The sequence below is a fragment of the Callionymus lyra genome, chromosome 10, assembly GCF_982586985.1.
Source record: "Callionymus lyra chromosome 10, fCalLyr1.hap1.1, whole genome shotgun sequence".
NCBI lineage: Eukaryota > Metazoa > Chordata > Actinopteri > Syngnathiformes > Callionymidae > Callionymus > Callionymus lyra.
The window spans coordinates 8,151,395-8,168,105 of record NC_141827.1 but is presented as its reverse complement, the minus strand read 5'-3'; the positions used below and the strand labels follow the sequence as shown (position 1 = coordinate 8,168,105).

The window sequence follows — 16,711 nt, the reverse complement described above, 5'->3', positions numbered from 1 at the left end:
CAAAAAAATGATTTATTCGGTGATAAAAGCAAACATTTATTTCCATTAAGCCCTGAGTTGCAGAATACACATGATTGGAAGATGTGCAATAACAAAAATACAACAAACAGTATCTTCACGAAGACTCAACGTTGTTTTTATGGCTCGTCAAGTCGAAAAGGTATCTTTAAGTTAAAGAGTGTGGAATTAGCAACGAGTGTTTCAGCTGTAGAACGACCTTCATTCGACCTCCAGGACCACCTTAAGAAAACTAAAAGGCACTTAAGAAGACTATTTGTTCTTTTCCAGCTTCATTCTTAACCAGAAATATTCACATGCAGGGAGGTTTGTTACAAAAGAAACAATATTTGTGGATGAATACATTTACTGGTGCTGTGCAAGTTCTTTAAGTGGCTTTTGACACATGATTCTGACCAAGTTCCCACAGGAGGAAAAAGGTCATATCCATTGTTGGTCTTAAAAATCACCCGCATGACACTATGAAGCCCTTTTTTTTTTTTAAGTTAAGATGCAACTTGTGAACATATTAAAACCAGTCGTTGTGTCATGATTTCTAGGAAGAAAAACGATTCATTTAAAGCTACATGTTCCGATGGCACCGATCGCAGCATAATAATCTTAAAGGTCACACACTAAAGTCTTTCCCCGCGTGAAGGTGCACGAGGAGTTCATCATGAAACGCACCCGAGATGGACCCCTGACCCTCCTTCAGAACACCCCCACCATGTGGTCGATCTGCCTCATGTAGACGCTCTTCAGCGGCAGAGTGAACCGTCGCTCCTCCGGGATCCTGTCGCACTGAAGGAGAGAATAAATGAGTTCGACGTTGTTAACAAAAGCCAAGAAAAAAGTAAGTCAGTAAGTAAAGGTTATTTCTAAAGTGCCTTTCTAGACCAGGGTCACAAAGCGCTTTAACAATCAAAAACAATACACAGTTAAAATATCGTGTTTAGGAACCATCAGTAGATTCTGATCCACAGACCTCAGAGCCCGAGCTGGGGTGTAAGGCTGGATCAGATCACTGATGGAAGGTCTGACCATGAATAGATCTAAAAGTAAGAACCAGAATTTTTAAAATTCATCCTGAAAGAAACTGGAAGCCAGTGAAGAGTTTTAAGGATCGGAGAAATGTGAGTTCTTCTACTAGAGCAGGTCAGAATTCTCACTGTAGAAGTTTTGGAAAAACTGCAGGCGAGTTCTTGTTTATCACCACAGCATCTGCGTGTTTAGGCGGTGCAGAGATAGTAACATGTTCTTCCTCTCATAACTTATAAACTATACATAAAAACATAAAAATAAACTAACTAATATAATACTAATATATATATATAACTGTATATGATACAGCTACACTAGTAACATTGTCGTTGTTAGCTTAGCACTACTAGCATTGAAGAAATGCAAGTTCTTCTACTAGAGCAGGTCAGAATTCTCGATGCAGAGTTTTTGTATTAACTGCAGGCGAGACATCTAAATAAACGGTAACAATAGTCTGAACAAGAAGACACAAACGCACTTGAGAAGACTCAGGCATGTAAATGTGAACAACTCACATTACTGGTGTTGTGTCGCGAGTGCGTCTCCTCCCTCGTCTCGACCAGAGCTCCCTCCTCACACGGCGACGGCTGATTCCAGTGTTGTTCCCTGAAGCGCTTGTCTATGGGAACGACGTGGCCCTCGGTGGTGAAGATGTACCTGTTGTCAGACTTGTGAAGAGGATTGTCCTCGTCAAACAGCTGCCATTCGAGAGACAAAGAGTTGGATTCAAAAACACACAAACACAACAAAAACACCGATATACACAATAGAAAGGTATTGAGGATTATTAATCTTATTTTATCTTAAAGACCCTTTAAAAACTCACATGTTTGGGGGTTTAAATATAAGCCTAAAGTAGCCTTGATAGATTTCTGTTTCATAACGATCCAAAAGTGAAGTTTAATCCACGTAATGAACCTAAAAAGAAAGACAGGAAACTGGCTTAAGATACATTTTTTACTAAAAATCCCAACTCTCTTTCTGTAGAAGCCACGCCCCTTTTCTTCACAGGTTAAAAAAAAATCATATTGTATTAAACAAACAACTAAAAGCGAGTACTAGATAAAGTTTGCTTTTATATTTATATTATTAAAAATATGCATTTTCCTTTTTTGGTGTCATGTTGTTTAGAGGAAGAAGAAAAGATTAAAATTATGAGTCAGCTGAAAATGATAGGACGTCGTTTTCAAACTATTAAAGTTCACTGGGCGACCAATAGGTTTTCTCTTATAGTAGTGAGTATGAAAACCATATCATAGACCAGTGCTGGACCAATAAATCCCCTCAGGGGCCACATTTTATACAGTGGCTGTAGCGAGGGGCCATTAAGCAAACATTAAGGAGTGAAAAGTATAAAATTAAAGCCAAATATGCCAGAATTATTATTTTATAGTATTTTATATAACCTTTATTTTACTTTATTAATTATATAAAAACCTTTTATTTTATATATACTTATTATGTATTATATTTTTATATTATTTACATATAATATTTTTGAGGGACAATAAATACACACAAACATGACTAAGCCAAAAACAGCCATATTTAAATATATGTAATGACTGTTAATGAATAATGGAATAAATACAAACTGAAAATTGTTAGCTTAACATGACCTTTGATCTCATTGAGGGCCACACAAATACAGTCAAAGAGCCACATCTAGGGCCTCACTTGGACACAAACGATGGATAAGACAACTTATTTGCCAAAATAAATCTTCTTTTTTCAAGTATTTTGCAGTACATTTTAGAAAACAGCTGTGGCTGCTGGAGATAATGTTTGGATTAATTCATCTTTTCCACCTTCTTTGGACTCACCAGGTAGAGATATTTACAAGTCTCGCTGAGGAAGAAGCTCTCCATGCGATCTTCTTTGGATTTGTCCACGACGTGGTGTAGTGTTGCATAACCACATCTTGAAAACAGAGAAAATGTTTAAGTTCCATTTATCCTTAGAAGGAAAACAAGTGGCCTTCGTACTTCACTTTGGCATTTTTCTCCAGACTCTGGAGGATGTCCATGCCAACGTGGAGGTAGAAGGGATTTTTGGTCGCCTAGAATGAAGAGTCATGTGGTCAGAGATTAATCGACGAGTCAGCAGTAAAGATATGAACCTGGTACAGCAGGTAGGTGGACTCCACCAGCTCTGGTCTGAGTGGGTAGAACAGAACATCGGGGGCTTGAAGCTGCCAGTTGTATCTCTCCGGCAGCGCCCCGAAGCGCTTCCAGATGGCGTAGTAAAAGGCGTGCAGGCAGATGGCGTTGTCGACGTCTCCGTTCAGAACCTGAAGGAGGCAGCAGAGGGTTTGGCGTCGCTTCAGGCGGAAGCGTTTTCTGGCTCCGAGTCTAACCTGCAGTCCAGGGAAGAAGGCCTGGAGAGAGTCGATCCACGTGTTCATGATCTCGCCGCTCATCATGTTCACGTTGACGTAAAGCGGTGGATCCCCTTCGCCCTCGTTGCACGACTCCCTCCTGAGATATAGATGAAAGTCTTAGGAAGCAATTACTTAGTCTGTGGTATTTTCACTTATTTAAAGAGAACTTATCTACTCCTAATTCTCCAATCCACACCCCTATTAAAGTTTTGGTACTCCGAAGTAGTACTTCGCAAAGCTCCGAAGCAGTACTCCACGAAGCTCCAAACTAGTAAGTAAGTAAGTAATTTTTATTTGTATAGCACTTTTCCAGACCAGGGTCACAAAGCGCTTAAACAATCAAAACAATATTCAATAAAGTATATAGCACAAAGCTCCAAACTACTACTCTGTGAAGCTACAAACTAGTACTCCACAAAGCGCCAAAGAAGTACTCCGCAAAGCTCCAAAGAAGTACTCTGCAAAGCTCCAAAGAAGTACTCTGCAAAGCTCCAAAGAAGTACTGCCCGAAGCTTCAAACTAGTAGCGCAAAACTAGTACTCCGAGAAGCTCTGAAGCAGTACTCCGCAAAGCTCTGAGGGAGTACTCCGAAGCAGTACTCCATGAACCTCCGAAGTAGTTCCTCGCAAAGCGTCGGAAAACACAGGAAACTATGTTGTGTGATGTATCCGTTATGAAGGCTACAATGAAGTTCTTATTTGAAGTGGGTTGACAAGAAAAAAATCATTTTTGTCTGATAACTACTGGAAGAGCTTCCATTTAATGAGACTGGGAGTGTTGAAAGGATAGAGAACCCTCGAGTGTTTAAAAGCCTCGATTACACTTGTGGAAGAAATTGTAAACATTGACACGTCTAAACCTGATAAGGTTCACAATTGACCTCAACAAAGGAATATGAAATATGAATAATATTGTTTGAACAGTTACTTTTCTGTCATATATTTTATAAATGCCATCAAAGCAGAACTCACCCTCTCCTCAGGTGGTTCTGAATACTCTCGTACGCAGCTTGGAACATCGTGAAGTCTTCCTTCTCCCCGAAGAGGATGTAGGATTTCAGTAAATACTCGTAGAAAGAATCCATCCCAGCGCCGAGACCGCTTTGCTTTCCCACCCACTGGCCGGTCTGGATGTTCACTACATTTCCTGTTAGAAACAAAATGTATAAAAATGTACAAAATGCAGAAAATGTCTTTATCTAAAAGAGAAATCAACGTACCTAACAAACCGGTTTGGTTGTTCCTCAGACTCCACAGAGCTCTGACGGCTCGTCGTGCCACCCACTCGAAGGTCGAGTCTCCTATGAGTCGACTCAGAATCCCAAACTCCACCAGCAGTGAACCAGCTCCTGCCGTGCAGGTCTCGTTGATGCTGCCCGCGGGCACGCCGGTCTTCAGGTTGACCTGCAGAGTTTACAAGCTTTTAGGGGAGAAAAAGAAAAAAAAAAACATACGCCAAGAAAGAGAAGGTCACTCTTAACATCACATCCACGCCAACGATAATCACCTCCGCTCTGAGGCCACGACAGTTAGACTCACTCTTGGGTACGGGATCCCCGTGCTGGTGTTCTCGAAGGCGGGCAGCAGGCGGACGGCCAGGTCGTGGGCCAGGTGGAGCAGCTCGTCGTCGTAGTCTTCGTAGCCGATTTCGCCAAACGGATGCTTGGGGTCGGTGAGAAGAATGTGAGCCGAGATCAAGCTGCCCAGAATTCTGCGATAAAAGGGACATGAAAAAAAACATTTTTGTTTTCAAATTAAAGATGCTGTCGCGAGAATAGAACCCGCAACCCCTACCTGATGTTTGCCTCAAAGACTTGCACAGTGGAGTCCTTGTCGAACGACACCGTCTCTATGACCAGCCTGACGGCTTTCTGGAACTCGGTGGCATTCCCTAGCACCTGAAGAACAACAGTTCAGTAGATACTTAAAGAGCATTTCAAGACGCAATTATCAGTTCAGCAAAATTAACTATTGTGTAGACATAATGGTATAATTAAAATTAGGTTGGTCTTCTCACCAGGAGATGCTCTGAATTAATGAAAACATCTCCTTTAAAAATACTTAATCACAACTTTCAGGAGGGAAACAAAAGGAAACACTGAATTTTATGTTTTTATTTTCTTTAAAAATGTCTGAATGAGCACGTTTATTCATACAGATCATTGTAAATGTTATATCTGAATTCAAAAAATGAATTCCTGGGATGAATAAAGTTGTCTTTCTTGAAAAAAATGACAGGCGTGAAGTGGTTCTAGCATTTTATCCTCCTTCCTCTAAGATTGTTCTAGTTATTGGCGTTTTATTTTGTACGTCACTTCAAACAGTGAAAGATAATTACAAATAATAGTCTTATAATAGTCTTCTGAGGCGTCACAGCACCAGAAACTTCACTTGACAGTTCGACCTTTTATTTAAATCACTTGCAAATCTATTTGTATTTCATGAATATATCCAATATCATCATAAGATCAACAAATGAAAAGGATATTGCACCTTCAATATTTGACTTTTATTTAATCCAAATACCCTTTTTTTCCCCCTCACTGGTGACAGTTGCCGAGAGAAGATCATTGAACAAACTACAGTCATCATGATGATGACATCATCATCTGAACACTGTCATCAGTGAGCAGAGAAGCAGATGGAGCACGAATGCTCCTCCCAAGATGCAACACTAATAGACCCAGGGACTTCATTCCTTGTGATATTAGAATTTTAATTCTGAGTTTGGGGGCAGGAGTGAAAAGATGACAATATTTCATGTTTATCTTTGTATACTTTTTCTTTGTTATTTTTTCTTTGATCTATGTTCTTTATCTTTAGATTGTATCATCTTGTACTTTCTCTTTATTGCACACTGTTCTTGTTTTTTATGAATCTATCGTCTGTGTTGCTGTGTGCTGGAAAAACAGTTCCAGAGGGATCAATAAAGTTGTTTTATCCATCCATCCATCCATGAAAGAGTAAACATCGAACAAGATAAAATACTGTACCAGTAGAGTGTCTAATGTGTCGATAAGTGTCAGCGAATAGTTCCCCAGGACATCATTGATGTTGATGTTTGACCTGCAATAAAAAGGAAATCAAATGAATTAATTAATTATATTAATAATACACACACACATACACACACACACAAGTTAGTCGTCTACTGGTTTGAAACCAGTGGGTCATCTTGATCTCGATATTTAAAAAATCACAAAAACAAAACAACAAAATCAAATGTGTCCATAACCTCAGCGGGGAAACAGTAAAAATGTCTTTGAATATTTAAAAACTTAATGCACTGCAAACCTCCACCAAGGAGCTCATTTCAGATGACTTAACAAAACTTAAGTGTACATCAAAGTAATTAAATCACCTTCATTATTTAAGAAATGTGTTTTCTTTTTTCAAAAACTCTGGAAAAACACCAAAATAGAATAACTCCCAAGTTAGCCCATTACAAATCAATCCAAGTTTTTAACAAATAAAAAACAGTGGTGAACAAAAAAGCTCCTGAGCCAGACATGGGCCCCTTTGACTGTTAAAGTCGAAGATTTGAAAATTGTGACAAATGACAGCTAACAATTTTATTTTCTATCATTTCATTGTATTAACTATAAAATACATTTCTTCCATTACTTGTGTATTTTTTAGCCCGTTTTATAAATGGTTATTGCCCCTTAAAATTGTTTGAGTCAATATTAGGATTATATTCAGGAAAAAATAAGTTCAGTTTATTTTAGTCCATCTTATCTATGGGTCCAGGTGAGATAACAAGGGTTTAAAAGGTTTTTGACTTTTCTACTCATTTAGTTCTTTAAAGTTATTCCATCATATTTCTGATTCTATCTCTTGGCTGGTTGGCCCCTCACAGTCAGGGTATATAATGTGGCCCCTGAGAAACTGTTATTGCCAACACAACCCTTGCTGAAGGTAATACAGAAATAGTAGATTTTTACCATTTACATTTATAAGGTCATGGCAAAAATTGCTCTTTATTGTGAACCTTTTACGTCACCATTTGTAACCTTTTCTTTTTCTTTTCATCCATTATTTGAACCATTGCCTACACCTAGTCCCAGGTGAGACGTTCTTGACATGTCCAGCTGAGACGAGCCTTTAGGGAATTGTCATAATAACTGAGAAAGTTCAAGTTACAGTGAGAATAGTTTTTTTTTCTACTGTGAATTCTATTCTATATTTTATATTCTACATATGCCCATTTGTGATTAGTATGTGTATTGATGTATTATTTTTGACATCGATTCATCTTGAGGCAATGTGTTGGACAAGTTGGTTCCTCTGTAACTAAGTGTACTTTTTAAAAGTTTTTTTTAGTTCAAAATGCAAGAACAGAACATTCTTTACTGAATTTAATGGAACTTTATAGTCTCCAAGCAAAGACAAATACAGGTGTCAGGCTCAAAGACAACTCTTAAAAGCTGAGAATGTATAGGGGAAACTTTTTTAATCTTCTTTTTTTAAAAGGACTCCACCATAAAGGACTAAAACAAGTTAATGTTTTTAACAAAGCTTGAAGATTAATCTTAAAAATGAATAAATTAGCCAAAAAAGGGCCCAAAATTCTGGCTCCTGGGCCACGTGAACAAACTACTGTCCATCATGGATGATGACATCATCCTCTGAACACTGTCATCAGTGAACAGAGAATCAGATGCAGCACGAATGCTCCTTCCCATGATGCAACACTAATAGACTCAAGGACTCATTCATTCCTTGGGCTATTAAATTGTACAATTCTGAGTTCGGGGGCAGGAGTGAAGTAAAAGTATCTGGATGTTCTGTTCTATGTCAGTCTTTGTTTATCTTTAGACTTAGATTGTATTATCTTGTTCTTTCCCTTTATTTCTCTCTGTTCTTATTTTATTTTGATTTATTTTTTATGAAAAATTGCTGTATTTGCTGTGGCTATTGAAAAAAAAAAGAAATTCCCGAAGGAGACCTCCTGAGGGATCGATAAAATTCTACCTTACCTTACCTTACCTTTTCCCAGGGTCTGATCTAACAGTTTATGTGGTCGCTTTACATGTATTTGTTTAACATTTGTTTGTGTCACACAGGTGAGCAGGGGTCACGCAGGTGAGCAGGGGTCACGCAGGTGAGCAGGGGTCACGCAGGTGAGCAGCTGCTCAAACATCTATGTGGACTCACGGGTTCAGCACGTCTGGACCTCTTCCCTCGCAGTCGATCGGGTTCAGCTCGTCCTCGGGAAAGGCGTACTTCATGTAGTTGTCATATCCGAAGTAGAACATGTCTTTGGCCATCGCCTTCATTTTGCTTTTCAGCGCGTCCGGGAAGGAACCGTATCGCCTCACGTACTCGTCCCGGCTTCCGTCGAACAGGCTCAGGTAGGGTCTCCTCCTCCTGCCGGACTCGACCCCTCCTCCGACTTTGGCACAGGTGGACGCGGTCCCGGCATACTTGGGACCCGGGACCTTCTCGGACCAGGAGCTGGGGTCGCTGGGCTCGGCTTCCTTGCCGTCGCCGAACAACAGGTCCAGTTTGTTCAGGTTGAAGCCGAGCCGGAAGTGGAACCCGGAGCTGACCCCCGGTCCGAGCCCGAAGCACAGCCACAGCACGCAGCTGACGGAGAGCCGCAGAACCAACAGACCCACGACCAGTGACCGCCATTGCATCTTTGCCCCGCGCGGAGCTTTAAACGCATAGTTTAAACTCAAACTGTTTGGTTGTTTTTTGGAGACAAGCTTGGTTTTTGGAGGCGCGAGCTCAGTCCTCGCGCACTTCCGGTCAATAAACCTGCCTCTCCCTAACCCGGCGCGCCCATTGGTTCGCGGTCGTGAATCCTCGCGCTGTGATTGGTTGAGAGAGTCGACGTGTCTCAACCGCTCATCCAATAGAAATGAGCCACAAGATCCTCCAGCTTTCTCTTTTTGTTTGGTAAACAAAAGTCATTTTTATATAATAAACACGTGGATATATTTGTATTTCTTGGCAGTTTTATCGCCTGATTATTGCTCTGGTGATGCAAGACTCAAACAATAAAAGTGACGATGAAGCCTTGTTAATAATTTATTTTTTTATTTCCATTTGAATTCTAGAAGTTAGTTGTTTTGTTTTTCTTACATTTGTGCATTATAATTAGTAAGTCATTTTTTGTTTCTATAGCGCTTTTCCAGACCAGGGTCACAAAGCGCTTAAACAATCTAGCAGGTATTTTTCCTTCAACATAGTGAATTTTATGGAGCTTTATAGTTTCCAAGCCTGGTTCAAAGACTCTTGTAAAATGTAGTTAAAATTAATCCCAGAAAAAACACAAGAACTTATCAGTTTGGGGTTATAAAGATTAAAGAAGTTTAAATTACATTTTCTTTTATATAAGAAAATAAACCGACTGACTAGTTTATTTGAAAAGTACAACTACTCTTTAATTCAGTTAACTTCTTAAAGTTACAACCATTTTTTACATATATATTTATATATATCAGAATATGTTGTTGCTACAAATGCAAGAATAACACAGGATTTCTTTTTTAAGATATAGTTTTTAATTGAATTATTTGGAGCTTTATGGTTTCTAAGCCAAGATAATTAGATTTCACTGGTTTAAAGAAACTAAGTTTTTGTGATTTTTTTTATGATTTAAGTTAAACCTGGACCGACTGAGACAAGTTTTTTTTTCTGAAAAAGCTTGTAATGCAATACTCAAGAGTAAGATCAAATAAATAAATTGGTAAAGATCTTTCTTACCATGATTAATCCAACACAATATTTATTTAATTTAAACATTTAACCTAAATCTAAACTAGCTTTGTTCTTTATTCCAATGAAGTCACTAAATCAATGGTTTGCCAAACTGGCTAAAAACAAGTGTGTCATCAAATCTTGAAGTGTGTACAAATACAAAAAAAATCATGCCTTTTATTTCTTTGATCATCGCATGTGTCGTTCCTCAGGACAGATACATCTTCACGCTTCTCTGCTTCCAGAGAGAGACACTTCAAAGGCACTTTGAATCCCGAGCGGCATCAGGCTTCGTACAAACATTTACCATCAATGAACCTTCGGCACGATAAGCTCCACTTTTAAAACATTCAGACTTTTAAATAGAATCATCTCTGCGTAAAACTCTACCCACAACATAAATGTAGATCTATTTAAGTGACATCCAGAATCAGCTCTCGACGCAGCGCTACGTAACAGTTTTACATTTTCATCATTTGTTTCATTACGACGATCTAGCTGGTGTTTTAACGATGCTCTTTTACACACAACATCTAGTCTACACTGCTGCACCTTCACTGTTCTACCAGCGGGGGGAGCCACAAGCCAATATGTTCAATCTACCAATAATGCTGCTTTTAACGTATGACTCACATGGTCGTGCAGATCTTCAGAGAATCAAATCAAGATTTGGACTGCTACAGCTTGGTGAAGCAGTGTTGTCGTTTTTAAAGCCCAGTAGGGGGCGCTCTCGGTTTAAAAGTACTGTGAGGATGCGTTAAAATAGTGGCTTAAAGTCAAGGGATCGTTCCGTAAAAAGTGCCGTCTGGTGGGCACTTGAAATGAAGCTTCATCATCACATCACTGCCCTTTACTTTGATTCAACATTAATCAGAAGATTTAAAATCAGTTACATTTCCTGTAATTCACTCAGGCTTTCACATTTCATAATAGCATTTTAGTGAATCCGACGATTAGATCTTGCACTTGCTTCAGCTGCGAGACAACATGAACGTGAGCCAGTATACGAGGCAAAGCTAGTGTTTCCACACACACACGTGAGTTAATGCTTAATTGACCGAGTACAAGATGGCGATCCATGAAAAGACGAAGCAAACGTAACGCGTTGGCGGACATTTGTATGAGATTCGGTTGAAAGTAGTGCATTTTGTTCAAAGGTTTGTAAAAGAATCACAGAGTGAAAAAAAGTGAGCCGAGCTCTGCCGTGTGTGAAGTAGGACTGTACAACAACCAGATGCCGAGATGTCACGGGACAAAACCGGCCAAACTTGTTTCACGCTCTCAGCTCCTTCGAGACTTCGAGTGTTGAATGAGCCACTGAAGTGTAATATCTGCAACGAAAAAAGGTACATTTTCTTTTTTAGCATCGATGCGTTTGTCGTCTTATCAAATCAACAAACAAAATGACAACCGAGATACAGTTAATTATTTAACCATCTATACAGTACGTGTGTGTGTGTAGTCAAAAAACTGGCGATAAGTATCACGATACAGGGGTATACTCTAGTAAAAAGGATATATTTGTAGTATTGTCGAGTACTTGACTCTGGTGTTGCAGAATCTACAGACCACATAACTCTTGACAAGTCGTAACTGCTTTCATTTGTTTTGAAACCAAAATATGTCCAAACATCGGCTTTATAAGCTAGTGTAGCCACTGTATCCTCTCGTCCTCAGTTGTTGCGGGATTTACATTTTTTAGCTAGTCTGATGAGCAGCCGGAAGTTTAATTGCAAGCCAAAACGACAAAGCGTAAATATTTTAATGTTAATAATTTAATAAAAAAAGAATATACTGTACATTTTAGTTTTATTGAACTATAAACAATAACTAGAGTAACCCATAAAATATAAAGCAAAAAAAATATATTTTTAAACCGATAACAGTGCTGTCGAATATCGATACAGTATCGTGGAAAAAATATCGCAAAAATATTGCCATATCGATATATTCTTTTTCTCATAATATACTGAAGGTATTTCGATTTCTGAGGTTTTCAACTTTTTAAATGCTCATTTCCATTTAGCCTTATTGCAGTTTTTAAAAATTGTCCAACTACTTCCTTCCTTCTTCACGCAAGTTTTGTTCCCTAGTTATACATCCATGTAAGGTAAGGTAAAACTTTATTGATAATTGAAATTGAAATAGGTTGAAATGTACCAAATATATCTCCTTTAATGTCCAACAAGTGTGAGTCACGAAATCCAACTTCTGACACATTTAGTAATGTTAATGTTTGATGCACATACATTAGAATTTAAAAAGAGCCAGAATTACCAGGATGTTTAATTAAAGCCAACAACAGACTCACCAATGTTGTCTTTCTCTTTGCAGGAAATGGAGTAGCAGCAGATCTCTCTGTCCTGAATGGCTGAAAGATTCCTGACACAAGAGAATCGCGTTGTCACTATTAGGACCTGCATACAGTCTAATCACCAGCAGGGGGAGCCCTTAACCAACAATATTGAAAAATATGGGTCAAAATATTCAAGCGATATTGTCTGCTTGGAATCCACCTCTGGAGGGTAAATAGTCAAATACAGATAATATATAATGTTTAACAAACTGTCAATCATTCAGAAAAATGATTAAATGCATTATAAATTGTTCAAAATAGTAAAGTCATCACTTACATTTTCTCAATGAGTTGTTTTTCGTCTAGAGCGCTGGGCAGATCCCTTTTGTTACCGAGTACCAAGACCTGCAGCATCACAGACGACGGTCAACCATCACGTGGAGAAACAAACCATTTTCTCAGCGACTCCTGGAAACTTACCGGAATTCCTTGCAGCTGAGGTTTGTCTAATAAATTATGGAGCTCGTTTCTAGACGCCTCCACCTTTTCCCGATCGGCCGCATCCACCATGTACCTGGAGGCAAAACGTTGTGTTTAAGATAAACCATGGATACTGTTGGGAAAAAAAAGGCACAATAGAACTCACACGATGGCGTTAACTCCTCTGCAATATCTCTCCCACATGCTTCTGAACCGTGGCTGTCCTCCTATGTCCCAGATCTATGAGGGAAGCATCAAAAATACAATTCAATTCATTTGTAAAGTTGCAAATTCATTAGAAAAGATAGTTTTAGATCAGAATGTTCAGGTTATGTCAGTAAAAAGTTTATTTTCATAAATAATTAGTGATGAAAATAGTGATGTGTTGATGAAACATTATGAAGCAGTACGGGTATAAGAAGACCTTTAAAGCGATCTCTTATTTTAAATTATAAAAAATTGCTTAGTTTTTATTAGCTTTCAAATCTTATTTTAAGCATATTTTATGTTTTACCGTTGAATAATTGAAAGAGTATTTAAAATAAAAAATATTTAGATTTTTTATTTACAATGTACATGCAAATACTCATGCCATCATTTTTGTGTTGCAATTAAACTTTCAGCCTCTGTATGGCAGTAGTCGTTACGTCCAGCTAAAGGATTAAAATCCTGCGAGATACCGGTGATGACTGAGGACGAGAGGATACAGTGACTCAAGCAGCTTTTAAAGCTGATGTTTGTTTCAAAACAAATGAAAGCAGTTACGACTTCATCAAGAGTCATGTGCTCTGTAAATTCTGCAACAACAGAGTCCAAGTACTCGACGATACTACAAATTTATACTTGTTTTTACAGTATCACATTATATCATATAGTTGCCTGTGTATCGTGATACATATCGTACCAAAGCATTTTTGCCAATACACACCTCTATGAAGCAGCTTTATTACTGATACCAATTCTGTAACGCTATTTCTTTACATGATAACAAATTGCATTGAACTAGTTGTTAGACTTCTAAACATTTCATTCAGATTTATTTACCTTGATGGTGACATTTCCTTTGGCGACCTTCCTCATATTAAATCCAACGGTGGGAATCATGTCTTCGCTGAAATGTCCGGACTGAAAGAAGAACAGACGGAACAATCAGTGTTTTTAAATTAAACGTAGAAAATCATCAACTAAAGTAAAACAGATGGAGGTAAAGCTGAGGTTAATTTAGGAAAATTATTTCGTAAAAAAAAAAATAAAATACTTTGTTTTAGTGTGTTATTGTGTTAGTGTGTGTATAATTATTTTCAACGGAAATGTAGAAAATGGAACATTGAGACCAGATTAAAAAAAAAACATGAAAAAAATGCAGATTTCAGCAAGTGGGGAAGCCAAATTGGGGCAGAAAAACATCACTGGGTCTGTATCCGGCAGTGGTGCGCCAACCTCAAAGAAGACTCAAGTTCTACGCATGATATGACGACAACAGTGTGTGGCAGAAGGTGAATCATGTGATTTAAGAACTGACTAAAAGTTCTTGAAAATGACTTCATTAGATCACAAGTAGAACAATGCTTGCTTCTAAAATGAGGAAACTTAATTGTGGTAAGTGGTTGAAATGACATTTTGACACAATCGAACAGGAAGTGCTGACTGCTGTTCTGTAACGTGATAATACCGAGTTAAAGTGAATAAAAAATGTGCAATCTCACATTTATGGGGTCAGTAAATCTGACTATATTGACTTTTGCATACAGATAAGCAGCAGGAAAACAAAGCTTTGATTTTTTATTTTTTTTACAAAAAGGAGTAAGATTATGTTTTTTACTATTCAGTAAAACACATTTTAACAATATTGCCTCAAAATTTAAGAGACCGCTCGGCTGCACTGGTCCTCTTGTAAAGTCTACGACAGTTTCCTGCGCTGGAGCACGAAGCACATGACTCGACAAAGTCACCTGACGAAGCTAAGTGGAAATGAATGCAGCCGTCTCATGACTGGGAAAGAGGAACCACCCACAGTACTACCCACTGGAAACACGTCACAGCCTGTCGGAAACTCTGATTTGGATTTTAATCTCAGTCGTCACAACGTCAAATACATCAATTAAACCACAGATGATGGATTGATGCCTTGAGATCTTTGAACAAATGAAGAACACGTTTACCGTTTCACATGCAAGAAAAGCATATCAAAGTCCATTTATAAATAAAAACAAATAAGATATGCATTTCAAACAAAAACCCTTTAAATCCCCTTCGAGGCTTCGAGCATAAAACAAGGAGAACAAACTTGTCGATTATACTTTTCAGAAAAGGCATATATACTTGTAACTTCTGACAATATTGACTGACCTTTACAGTTGATCCTGAATATTCAGGTTTCTAAGTAAACTACTCTTATGACCCTTCCTAAGAGTTTCAATTATAAATACATCATAATTGAAAAGACACCATATTTAGAGAACTAAACCAGTATGCATGCAGGCACAGTAAGTTGGGATCAATGTCAATCAATCAGACATTTGAAAAAAAAAAATATATATAAATGTTTTAACTCTGAGACAGAAGTTTTGCCTGAAACTCAGATTTGGTGAATTTAAAACCAGGAAAAGCAGATTAAATTAAAATTTCATTCACATATTATTAAAAGAAAATGGATTTTGGACTCAAAGTGACAATACCTATAATATCATTTGGTTTGTTTTATTGTATTCTTGCAGATTCTGTTACAGGGTTACTTTGAGCAAGTTAAATCTTAACCTTAACAACCAAAATTGTAAAATAAAATAAAAACACAACATTGATTGGACAAGATAAGGGACAAGGTTACTCAATGTTTACATTTTTAAACATGAAATAATTTGTAAGCCAATGAAAAACGTTTATTTACATCAAACGTGCTGGTTTTATTTTAATTTTAATATGTAACCAAATATATATTTTAATTAAACTATTTTCACATTTAAGACTTTTAGGGTGTTTTTTTGTATTAGTTTAGAGTCATGATCAACACGTTTATTTTTTTTAAACTACCTGTTAAAGACTAAACCGCTTTTATTATTATTATTATTAACAATGACACCATGTTGGATTAGAAGAGTCACAACACAAGACGATTTATTGTTTACTGTAAGTCAATGTCGGACAAATTCACCACACAATGTAAAAACGATCGTTCGTTATGGTTCCTGTATTTAAATAAATGATCAATTATGCCATATATTGTCGTTTAATATGTGTTATTCGTGTCTTCGTGCTGTCAAAACACGTCAAAACTTTGCAACTCATCGGCGCTAATGGTATTAGCACGATGCTAACGCTAGCCGCTGACTTACAGCAATGACGTTTACAAATGTGGTTTTCCCGGAATACTGGAGCCCGACCAGCGTCAGCTCCATCTCTTCCTTCCAGAACAGAGACTTGAACCAGTCCAGGAGCCGGTTGATGAGAGCCAGCATCTTCTAGTCGAGGGTCGAACTCTACCGGAGTCTTGTTGCGGCTTCTTCTGCCTCCGCGTCTGATGTGGCGTCTGAGCGAGAGTCACATGACCGCAGTGCGAGGCGCAGCGCCCTCAGCGCTCATCGCGGGTACTGCACCAAATTGTCAATTCTTGTGGAGACGTTTTTTTTAAATGTAATTTATTTATATTATTTTAAGCATTTTAAAAATATATAATTAAATGCAATCATTTCTTTATTGAATTAAAAATTATATTTAGTATATATTTATATATATAGCTTCATATTCCAATTCCAATTATTAAAAAATACATTTTTTAATTCAACATTTTGAATTTATAGTCTTTTAAATTCA

At 37.9% G+C, this 16,711-nt stretch overlaps 2 protein-coding genes across 4 annotated transcripts; both read right to left on the bottom strand.

The window, feature by feature from the left end:
• Positions 1 to 23: 23 nt before the first annotated feature.
• Positions 24 to 9,301, bottom strand: edem1 (ER degradation enhancer, mannosidase alpha-like 1). 3 transcript variants are annotated; one of them, XM_087801068.1, is made up of 12 exons: positions 8,575 to 9,301; positions 6,411 to 6,483; positions 5,212 to 5,315; positions 4,957 to 5,128; positions 4,638 to 4,821; positions 4,390 to 4,564; positions 3,395 to 3,515; positions 3,158 to 3,328; positions 3,024 to 3,097; positions 2,862 to 2,958; positions 1,554 to 1,706; positions 24 to 798 (listed from the first exon to the last, which is right to left on the bottom strand). In XM_087801068.1, the coding sequence occupies exons 1-12, from the start codon at positions 9,057 to 9,059 to the stop codon at positions 709 to 711; spliced, it is 1,899 nt and encodes a 632-aa protein (XP_087657194.1). In that variant the 5' UTR covers positions 9,060 to 9,301; the 3' UTR covers positions 24 to 708. The 3 variants fall into 3 exon arrangements, 2 of the variants coding, with proteins under 2 accessions (XP_087657194.1, XP_087657192.1); XM_087801066.1 differs by having other exon boundaries at positions 1,554 to 1,736; positions 8,575 to 9,294; XR_015712919.1 differs by lacking the exon at positions 24 to 798 and adding an exon at positions 1,865 to 1,956 and having other exon boundaries at positions 1,603 to 1,736.
• Positions 9,302 to 10,276: 975 nt separating this feature from the next.
• Positions 10,277 to 16,426, bottom strand: arl8ba (ARF like GTPase 8Ba). The gene is made up of 7 exons (XM_087801351.1): positions 16,234 to 16,426; positions 13,946 to 14,026; positions 13,068 to 13,141; positions 12,902 to 12,995; positions 12,759 to 12,826; positions 12,437 to 12,507; positions 10,277 to 11,456 (listed from the first exon to the last, which is right to left on the bottom strand). The coding sequence occupies exons 1-7, from the start codon at positions 16,354 to 16,356 to the stop codon at positions 11,407 to 11,409; spliced, it is 561 nt and encodes a 186-aa protein (XP_087657477.1). The 5' UTR covers positions 16,357 to 16,426; the 3' UTR covers positions 10,277 to 11,406.
• Between the last annotated feature and the right edge of the window lie 285 nt (positions 16,427 to 16,711).

Coding starts and splice junctions, on each gene's coding strand:
- edem1 (XM_087801066.1), bottom strand. CDS start 9,059: ATGCAATGGCGGTCACTGGTCGTGGGTCTGTTGGTTCTGCGGCTCTCC. Junction 4,565..4,637: donor CAACCAAACCGGTTTGTTAG/GTACGTTGATTT, acceptor TGTTTCTAACAG/GAAATGTAGTGAACATCCAG. Junction 799..1,553: donor CGCGACACAACACCAGTAAT/GTGAGTTGTTCA, acceptor TCTCTCCTTCAG/TGCGACAGGATCCCGGAGGA.
- arl8ba (XM_087801351.1), bottom strand. CDS start 16,356: ATGCTGGCTCTCATCAACCGGCTCCTGGACTGGTTCAAGTCTCTGTTC. Junction 13,142..13,945: donor AAGGAAATGTCACCATCAAG/GTAAATAAATCT, acceptor CTTCCCTCATAG/ATCTGGGACATAGGAGGACA. Junction 11,457..12,436: donor CAAAGAGAAAGACAACATTG/GTGAGTCTGTTG, acceptor TTTTCGTTGCAG/ATATTACACTTCAGTGGCTC.